Source organism: Curcuma longa, chromosome 9 (genome assembly GCF_044706935.1).
Source record: "Curcuma longa cultivar G26 ecotype Majalengka, Jawa Barat chromosome 9, ITB_CL_G26_1.1, whole genome shotgun sequence".
NCBI lineage: Eukaryota > Viridiplantae > Streptophyta > Magnoliopsida > Zingiberales > Zingiberaceae > Curcuma > Curcuma longa.
In genome coordinates, this window is record NC_133869.1 from 3,424,821 (window position 1) to 3,435,864 (window position 11,044).

General features: G+C 40.2%; 1 protein-coding gene across 1 annotated transcript; it reads right to left on the bottom strand.

Annotated features, from left to right (window-relative positions):
• Positions 1 to 689: 689 nt before the first annotated feature.
• On the bottom strand, positions 690 to 1,588 carry LOC141835226 (vacuolar iron transporter homolog 1-like). Its single transcript, XM_074722655.1, has one exon. The coding sequence runs from the start codon at positions 1,527 to 1,529 to the stop codon at positions 882 to 884; it is 648 nt and encodes a 215-aa protein (XP_074578756.1). The 5' UTR covers positions 1,530 to 1,588; the 3' UTR covers positions 690 to 881.
• Positions 1,589 to 11,044: the final 9,456 nt, after the last annotated feature.

Genomic DNA, 11,044 nt, shown 5'->3' on the forward strand with positions numbered 1-11,044 from the left:
CTCTCCCTCCTCTCCCTCAACGCCTCCGACCTCCCTCCGCCGCAGGAGGGGATCTCCCCTTTCCACGCCATCTTGGAGCACGAGCTCAACCAAAACCCGTGGTCCGATCCGAGCCCCGATCGGCTCCTGGTCCTCTTCGCCACGGTCTACCAGATGCCCGATCCGGCCCGGACTGTCATCGCGCTCCGCTTCCACACCGCGGTCTACGATCGGAGTGCCGCCGCAGCTTTGCTCAAGGAGATCCTGTGCCTAATGTCGAGCGCTGGCGACGGCGGGCCGGAGGAGAGGTTGAACCAGGAAATCGAGGAGCTGATACCGAGGCAAGACGCCGGGGGCAAGGGGGGCGACCCCCCGGGGCTCCGCCACTGGGGCCCGTGTAGAGTCTATATATATATATATATCAGAAAGCTATGATTTTTAGCTTATCATATCAGTGCTAAAAAGCAGATCCCGACACAATTGTGCACTGGGCACGATAATCTCGACAAATTACCTTTAACAATTCGATGTCATCCACTATCGAAATAAAAGGCACATCTTTTCGTGTCTGATTAGTTTCCTAAGAGCTTTTTTTTTTAAGAAGTTGCCACTTAAAAATAGTAAATATGGAACTTGTAATGTAAGTTTACGACGACACATAAACCTTAAATACTTTTGCCACATAATATTTTATATACTATTGTAGCAATATTTTATGTACTATGAACTGTGAAAGAAGCGTGAACAACCATCCATTTCGCTACGTATTTATAGTTGCAGATTCCATGGCAACCGCTTCGATTACATCAACTATTTATTAGTAATTAAAACGGCCACTTAAGCAGACATTTTATCAAATAAAAATTTAGCAACTCCATAGGAGGATTCGATGATGACTATATTCAAAGCGCCTTGGCGCCGACGAACCTCATGAGCCCGAACGTGACAGCCATGGCCGCCCAACCACCCACCACCACCCTTGCGCACGACCTCACCACCGGCGCCCGTCCCAGCGTAGCCCCTGCGCACCCGAACCCCACCAACGCCGCGCTTGCCGCCGCCACCACCACCTCCAGCCTCAACCTGTAGCTCCCGATGAACCCTGCCGCAAGAAGCGGAACCACCGCTCCCACCGAGAACGCCAGAGCCGACGCCGCCGCAGCCTGAAACGGGCTCGGTAGCTTTCCCAGCTCCTCCTCCTCCACCATCGCCGCTGCCCTCTGCTTTTCCCTCCTCTTCCGCACCGCCACTTCGATGTCCACCTGCGAATACACCGACACGAACTCCCCTATGGCCATGCTGCACGCGCCGGCTACCAGACCCGCGAACCCGGAAAGCACCATCGCCTTCGCGTCGTCCTTCACAGCCCCGACGCCCATCATCAGTGACGCCGTCGAGACGAGCCCGTCATTGGCGCCCAGCACCGCTGCGCGCAGCCACTGCGCGCGGCGCGACAAGTCCACCTCCTCCTCATTGACCGCGTCAGCCGCCACCCTTTCAGCTTCATAACCTTCGAGCGAAAGCTTCACGACGCCATTGACAGCATCCATCTGTCGGCGGAGACCGAGAGAGAGAGAGAGAGAGACAGAGAAAAGAGAAGGCAGTAGCAGATAGCAGAGCAGTGTGGCAGACACACGCTGCAAGGTGGCCTTTTATAGGGATCCGCAGTCGCCACTGACGTGGTCATCTACCATGGTGGTAGCGCCATTAATTGAAGGATGCCGTAGTGTGGTACGCCTCATCGAGCCTTTTTATCAAACGGCTTTCATCATCATCAGAGCAGTTGAACACTTTGCAAGTTTGGAGAAAGGACCATGGCGGAAGTCAGAGCACAGGCATCTCCAATTCCACTTCCTGTGTCGAAGACCCGATGATTAATTCGTGACCTAAAAATATCGACTTCGAGATCCACAGAAGGAAGTTGATTGCTGGAAGGCAGAGGAATTGTCTAATTAAAGAGAGAATGAATCCATAATAGCATCTGAGTCCATATCACTGGTGAAAGCAAAGAAGACGATACACTTGTATAATATTTCCGCTTCCAAATGAAACAAAACTGTCGCCGTTTCTGTCACGGAGAAAGCAAGAAGAACAAATTGAGGGAAGACGGTTTGTGGATTGCATAAGCGATTACACAAGTGCGATTCTGATTTGTTCGAGGAAAAGATTGCCTTTCCATTTTCTCCAAAGATCCAGGAAATTAGATACTTACTATATAACTAGTAGATCGACATTTGTATGCATGCCTAGCATAGTAGAACTCATTTGGATCGGCTTAACAAGAGGATAACTATTGCTCTACAGTGATGCACACGTGCAGGCCGGTCTGCATGTCAATTCTGTTCATTATCATTCGGTCTTCAATATAATTGCGACGGATTGACTTTCCAAATGGTTTTGAGAATACTGATTGGGATCATGACTAAATTGCTCATGGTTATGGTTGCTGAATAGACGAGCATCTGGATTCTGTTGGACGCAGATATTAGTAAATGGAAGGGGAGTATGCATTCCACACTCCATCCACTAGCTAATGGAGCCCCTTTAATAATGTTGTTATCTTGTCCCTTTTCCCGGCTAGTTGGTGCCTAAATTCTTATCACAAGCCCCTTTGCTCTGGATGGAGACGACTAGCATTGGCTAACTAGGGTTGTTTTGTACTATTTGAATCTCACTTGGTTGGGTACTCAAAATTAAATAATAAAAAGAAAGGAAGATGTGCATGTTCTTTCCTTTGCCTTGAAAGATAAGGGAACTTTTCTTTTTGCCTCACCATGATAATGATGATTGAGAAGTTTTTAATTTGTTTCCTTGGAGTGGGAAGACAGTATGATTAGGTTGGCTAAATTTGGATAGGAAGCTTGATTTTATCTTTCCGGCCTCTTGACGGAAGAATTCATTTTACCTTGAAATTTGAACTCGATCATGTTATTTACATGTGTCTTTATATTTTCACCAACTCCCTTTTAGAAAATATAAGTTTTGCAATTTAAGTAGGCATTATTTGGTTGATATGCATCTCCATATGAAAATGAGAACATTGTGCCCTCTTTCTAATCTTGTCTGTCGACTTCATCAACTCCTCAATTTTCTTATGAAAACGAGAGCATTGTGCTTTAAATGAATTCCCTAAAATGGTAAATATTTATTTCATGTCGAAGGACAAATGAGATAGTTTATTGCAATGACCCAGATAGTATGTTTAATTATGGGAGCGAATTTAATAAATTAAAAAATTAATACAATATAAAATATATAATAAAAATCATATATTAATTTCATATATTTTTTACAATAACACTTTTAAGATGGTATACTTTGAAAATACTGAATAATAATTTCATTATCAACATCTCGCTTAATATATGCTACTAAATAATTATTTACCATATTATCTCTCAACCGATTACCAAGTAAGATTTTGATTATACTCAAGGATGTTCTTTCTTAGCCCAGAATCATTAGAATACTCATTCGAATCTGCATCAAGATATGGCAGAGGAGGCAAGGAGAAGGAGGTGGTGGACGGGGGAGATGTCATGTGTTTGAAGTAGGTTCATCTCTCATTTTCTTAAAATATCTCAATATTGCTATTTCACCTAATTTATCATTAATATAATATTTTAGAAATATAATCACTTAATTTAATAATTATTTTTTTCAATAATTCAGAAATAAATAGTAAATAAAATTTTCTAAAAGTCACAAACTTTATATTTTACTTCACAACTACATATAATAATTTTTAAAAATTATATTTCATAATTATAATGCATCAACACTTCCAACATTAAATTATCCAACTCTAAAAACTCAAAAATATTTTAAAAAAATATAAGCTAAATATTTTAAAATTTTTAAATATTACTATAGGTCAATTTTCACAATCCAAAAGCTTAAATTTCAAATTTAAAGAGATGAAAATAAATTTAAATTCAAAAATTTCGACCTTAGCTATTGGTTTTAGTTGACACAATGATTCATCAATCCTCATAACTATTTTCTTTAACACAGAACAAAATATAACTTAATTAATTAATCAAAATTTAAAATTTTCATTCCTAAATATTTAAAAATCGAACCAACAATCAAAAAGTGAGCTAGAGTTTTACTTCCACTCACGGTCAACACAGTCACCAAAATCATACTCTAAGTATTAAAACTGAGCCTAAGCTTCTTCAAACTATGATTTTTTATGACAAGAACCAATAGCGACAGTAAAAAAATGTGTTGTGCAACTCCGATAAGAGAAGAGGGCCAACAGATTCATTGTAAGTCGTGATATTTCCTCGCAAAAGTGGTACCAATGGATAGCTTAGGTTGAGAGCTTTCCAAATATATAGTCAATTTCATCTTTCTAGCAATGAACGGTGGTGAATTGGTTGGTCAAATTGGCGGTGAGTGTTTGAGATTATTTTGGAGAAGAACCGGGGAGGAAATGGATATAGTTCCCCCCACACCACTAGTTTATTGTAAGACTTATCAGCAAATAGGAACTTCACTAGGAAAAACACATTGGTGAAGAGAGCTAAAGCAAGAAAATGAAAGTTGCATTTGTGGTTAAGGATGACTCATCATCATCATCATCTTCCCCTTTATCAGCTCTGCACTAGTAAAGATGAAGATAGACAATTTGCTCACTTGGTAAATAAAATGATGAAAAGGAATAAGGGCATAAAAAAAATCAAAAGAAAGTTCCCACATGTTATAAATTAAACTAGATATACCATCTCAAAATGAAGTCCGAGAACTTATAAATTAAACTAGATATACCATCTCAAAATGAATTCCAATAAGTAAAGAAAAAAAGAGGAAAATAAAAGGAAACACAAGACACTCAAGGGCACATGGGATGATACTGATATTGAGTCTTTAGATGATAAGCCGATCCAAAGGATACTCATGAACTAAGCTTTTGTAGTGATTTCCAACATAGAGAATGAATCTTCAAGTGAAGAGGAAAGTGATTCAAAGGTAAAAGAATTAATTCGTAATAATTTGCTTAAATTATTAAATATATTTTATAGGCAAATAGAAAAATCTTGGGTTAAAAGCAAATCCTATATAAATGAGGTACAGATCGTGAAGACTCAACTTGATAACATAAAAATTAAACCTTAAAAAGTTAACTTAAGGCTCAAAGTATGTGTATATTATTAGGACACGTGCGAGCTAAAGGGGGTTGAATAGTTCTGATCGCTTTTTGTTTTGATCTTATTTTTGTCGTTTGAATACACAGCGAAAACTTTGATTCAAACGTGACTCCACATTTACAACTCTTGAATTTTATTTGGTATCCGCCTCCTTGAGGCGATTAATCCAAGGGTCCACTCCGAGCTATCTACCTCCACTATCAACTCCTCCTTTTCGGATACCTTCCAGAGGCGGAGAAGCCTCTCACAAATTTGTTCTTACAAGAATATAATAATACAACAAGAAACAAGAATACAAATACAAATGAAAAAAAAACCTTTTCAAATGAGATTTTACTTTAGATGCTTTCTTATTACTTGAAATAGTCTCTTATTGGTATGAAAATGCAGCATCATTTTTTCCTCAAACCCCAAAGAACTGACTTCTTCTCCTTCAAATGAAATCCAACTTATACAGTTAGAGTTGATTTTCGACCATCAGTCGACTGATATCCTCTACCAATCGACTGATTTTGTCAACGATTAAATAACGACTTTTGAACCTTCTGAAATCTATCTAATTTTATCGATTTTCAAATATCAGTTGACTGACTTGTCAATCAGTCGAATCGATTCATTTCTGTACACTTCTAAAATAACACCAGTCAACTGATTACCTTGATCAGTTGACTAATTACCCTGATCAATTGAATCAATTTGCTTCTGTTTGGTTCTGATCCAAATCAGTCAAATGATACACATAATCAGTAAAATCAATTTAAGTAAAAAGATACATCTTTGAACGAGTTTCATTTGACATCAAATATCATCTCATTCTGATATATGAGTCAAAAGTTATAACCTTCGGAAGTTTACTATATCATTTCCGACTTCTTTTACATGACATTCGGTCATCCTTGACCTGTCAAGATGTCCCATTGCCTAGTATATGATCAACCTTGTCCTATTAGAACTTCATCGTTGCCCGGTATCTAATCAACCTTGACCTACTGGGGCTTCGTCATTGCCTAGTATCTGGTTGTTGTCTAACATCCGATCAACCTTGATTTGTCTATACTTCAAATCATCAAGTGTTTAATCAACCTTGATCCACTTGGATTTTTCTCTTGCCAACTTTCTTACTGAACTTTCAATCATAAAGTGTCCAGTCAACCTTGATCCACTTGGATTTTTCATCTCGTGTCAAGTGTCTGGTCCTCTATGATCCACTTGGACTTTCCATCTCGTGCTAAGTGTCTGATCCTTCATGACCCACTTGGACTTTCCACCATTAAGTATTTAGTTAATCTAGACCTACTTGACACCTAACAAACATATTGATCAAACTCATAACCCAACTTGAGTCAAACCCAGCTTGGCCAACTTGGTCAACCTTGATCTGAGGTTGATTGTATCAACAATCTCCCCCTTTTTTATGTTTGATAATATATTTAAGTTAAGCTAACTCATTAGTCCAACCTCTTTCATCATCTTTATTCTCATGCCAAAGCATAAATGTGGGTTTCGTAACTTAAACCCTATATTTCCCCCTTGGCACACATCAAAAATCTTTTCTCAAGATCCATTCATCTTATCCAATCCAATCCTTTAAAATGAAGGTTACCTATCTTCCATTTCATCAAATACTCAACCTAGAGTACACAATCCTTCATTCATTCACTTATTCTCAAATTCTTTTATTTTCATCCTTTCATATCCAATTCATGCCTTTAATGTATGATGAGCGTAGATCATATAGGATTTTTAGTCTTGTTTTAACGCTCATCTACTTGTGATTCATTGCATATGCTACACTTTATCACACCTTATTCTTTTATAATTGCATATTTCAACACTTTTGCTTGGAGATCTGCTCTTTGTATATTTTGAATGACAGGATGCGATTTAGAGCCAAAACGATGCATTATTGATGGTGGAGCAAGGAATGGAGATTGAAGCACATTTTGATGAGTTTGAAAGTCATTTGAAGTGTTTTAGAGGCTCTCGGGGCCGTGTTTGACCTCCCCAGGCAGTGCCTCACAAGGCATGGTCGTGCCTCAACTTTCACAAGGCACGGCCGTGCCTCATCATTCCAGGGTTGAAAACACGGTCGTGTCTCAGTTGGACTGCTTTGCAGACCAAAGGTAAAATGACCATAACTCTTAGCTCTGATAGAACCATGAGACGTACCATATACCAAATTGAAGAGGACTTCAAGATCTACAACTTTGTTTCAGAGCGTTCCCAAGGATTTCTCCTCTAAGCCGTGATAAAAGGCATGGGAATGCCTCTTCTACAGAATACTTTCAACTCCGGGCCGTGTTGATCCAACAGAAGGGCACCCACTCTAGGCAGTGCCCAATAGGCACGGCCGTGCTTATCCTACAGAAAAGGGACCTCTCTATGAGGCACGGCCGTGCCTCATTATTTCCAAGGTCGTGCCTCACTTTACAAGGCTCGAACACGACCGTGTCTCATCCGGACTACTCTGTAGATAAAAAGTAAAATGGGCATAACTTTTAGCTCCGATTAAACCATGGGTCGTGCCACCTATCAAAATGGATCCAACTTCAAGCTCTACAACTTTGATTCATGATGTTTCGACTGGTTCCACCTCTAGGCCATGCTAAAAGGCACGACCGTGCCCACCTTCTAGATGCAGTCCAGTTTGGGGGCAGTGCTTGGGAGACACGGTCGTGTGTCATTTTGTACATGGTCATGCCTCCTAGACACGGCCGTGTCTCATTTCCAGTGCCACGCCTAGACATGGCCGTGCCTCACAGACACGGCCGTGCCTACCAAACAGTGAGCGACTTCACATGGCCGTGCCTCCTAGACACGGCCGTGTCGCATTTCCAATGCCACACCTAGACATGGCCGTGCCTCACAGACACGCCTACCAAACAGTGAAGCGACTACACATGGGCCTGCCTCCTAAGCACGGCCGTGTGACGGGGGCATGTTGGGGGTGTGTTTGGGCCTATAAATACAAGCACCTTTTGAAGGACTTTCAAAATCCTAGGTCTTGGCCGTGGGGAGGCCCTAAACACTTCATCTCCATCGATCCATCCTACACCAGAGCGAGAAGATCTTCAACGGATGTCCACGCAGTCTTCCCCTCTTTTGTGGATGACTATTTTCATGTATTCTTGTTGTAATCCTTGTAATGGAGTAGATCCTTGAGTTTAGGATGTAGGATGAACATCTATGTAATGATGGTGATGTATGAACTAGTTTATATCATTTTCCCTATTCAATGAAATATTTACATTTGCCGTGCCTTGAATGTGTTTGATGAAATGTTTGTGTGAATGCATATGCATGATTATGAGGGGTAGATTACTGTGTAGGGAGATCATAAGATCGTACACCCGGGGCGCCTCTGACAGGAGGAAAGCCTTTAACCGGACCTTCTGAAGTGATTCCTACATAGTGGTAAACCCCCATAAGGGATATCTAATGGTGGTAGGCCACTAGGACAAGGTCCTTAATAGGGTACTCGGTGACAGAGGGTATGGCGTTGGATCGTACACCCGGGGCGCCTCATGACAGGAGGAATGCCTTTAATCGGACTTTCTGGTGTCACCTTTACTAGAGGGCCACCACATAGGACTTTAAGGTCAAATGCCAACAAAGCCTGACGAGGTCGAGTTGGTATTTTGGTTAGAATCCCTACAAGGTGGTAAACATTGAGAGTAAGGGAACAAACATGAATTAGGGACTTCACTTAGCATTGATATGAATCTGAAATTCTAGACTCATCCATCTCATCCATAAACCCCAAGCCAATCTCTCTTTCTTTCACACACACAACCAACATCCTCAACCAATCCGTTCCCCTCCGAGTCTAGATAACTATCTTAGTGACATCACTATAGCTAATACATATTCCCTGTGGTTCGATATCTTTTTATTACTTGACGACATTCCGTACACTTGCGGAAAGCCCATCAATGTAGACCTTGATGGGAAAGTCTTGAAAAACCGTTCCGGTAGATTCTTGCAGAATAAAAATTTTCTCGGAAACGATCTCAAGTTGCCCTCATAGTCGATCAAACGAAGTTTGATCGACTCATTTAGATCATTGGGCTCTTGTGTTTGGTTTACAGAATCTAATATAAAGGAATAATTTAACTTATGCAGAAACATTAAATTATACCTTATCAAGTTTGTACCCGAAGACCTCTTGATCTTCTGCTGTATTCCTCTCCTCTTCTCGAACGTTGTGTGGGCAACGATCTTTCAAGAATTTCTCCACCAGAATTCTCCTCTCCGATGGCTAGCTAAACTTTTCTTCCTTCTCCTTGTTTGGAGAAAAGAAAAGAGGAAGAAGGGGTTGGCTGTCGAGAGAGTCTCGGCCACCTAAGGCTTGTGTCGTGTCTTCAACCCTTGGCAAGCCCCTTCTTTTATAGCCTAGCCATCTCCCAAATATGGCATGATTTGTATCATAAACTTGGTATGATTTGGATCAAACTTGGTATGATTTCAATCAATCAATTAATCAGAGAATTTGGTATGATTTCGAAAGTTTCCAATTCGAACCGAGGTGTTTAATCGATCGAGGAATCGATTAAACATCGCTACTTTTTCTTATTAACACTGGTAATCGATCAGGTGATCGATTACCAGGCTGGTAATCGATCAACTGATCAATTACCAGTCGATCTCCCATGAGGCTTGGTAATCGATCAGCTGATCGATTACCAAGGTGTGTAATCGATCAACTGATCGATTACACAACCTTGTATGGGTTCGAATGCCTAGTTTCTTCACGAATTCTTCCAAGGTGGACTTGAGGATTTCTAGAGGCTACAGTAGGGACCTAGAGGAGGAATTGGTTTTGGTCTCCCGATGGGTTTAAGCTTCCCATGTTCTTTACCGAACACACAGCTTAAGTCCATCAATAATAACTCATTCCACTAGAGAGTTATTATTGCACTACCGCACCAATCCCATATTATAATATGGGCTCCTTCTTATTATGAGTACATTAGTCTCCCTGTGTTTAAGATATCGTATGTCCGTCAATTAAATGAGTTACTGACAACTCGAATTTAATCAACTTCTAATCCAAGAGTAGTACCACTCAACCTTATTATCATGCGGACAAGGTCCACCTGCAGGGTTTACATGATAATCTTTATGAGCTCCTCAAGGGGACATCATCAACCTAGATTATAGGACACAGTTTCCTTCTATAATTAACAACATACCATGTACATAATACTACTTCCCAACTCATCGGGTCTTTTGATCTATCGATCTAAATCTCACCCTTTGATGAATTAAAGAAGTACATACTAAGCACATGTGTTTGTTATTATATCGGGATTAAGAGCATGTACATCTATAGTAACAGAGGTTTAGTTCGATTATATAGTCAGCATAAATTGAACAATCCTCAGATGGTCCTGCTCAATACACACTTAGTGTACTAGTGTAATTCTATAGTCAAGACGGACTAAGACCAAATTACACTACAACCACTCCAATGGTTTGTCCAATCCATTTTGGTTGTGAACACTGTTTATAATCTACAAGGGACTGATAACATGGTCTTTTGTGTGTGACTCCGCACACCATGCTTATCTACAATATAGATTAAATGGGCACTTGCAAATTTTGACCAAATATGATTCTTATTTCAGAATGCTTATTTACATAGCTAGGATTCTGGTATATATCCCAACAGACCTCCCCCTCAAGTATGCTCCAACTTCTATCTTTGCACCATCAATAATTTTGGAGTTCCTAAACCTTTAGGAAATCCAAAAGTTTAAGTCATGAGGTTAAAAATTTAACCTTGAATCTAAACCTCTTCCTTAAATCTTTATCTTCCCCTTTTTAACATCCCTTCCTTATTCTCATAAAAAAAATTACCTTTGAATGATTATCTAAGTAAATTATATGGTTAGTGATAGTTAAGTTACTTA

Bases quoted from the DNA above. Each gene is read 5' to 3' on its own strand.
- LOC141835226 (XM_074722655.1), bottom strand. From the start codon at position 1,529: ATGGATGCTGTCAATGGCGTCGTGAAGCTTTCGCTCGAAGGTTATGAA.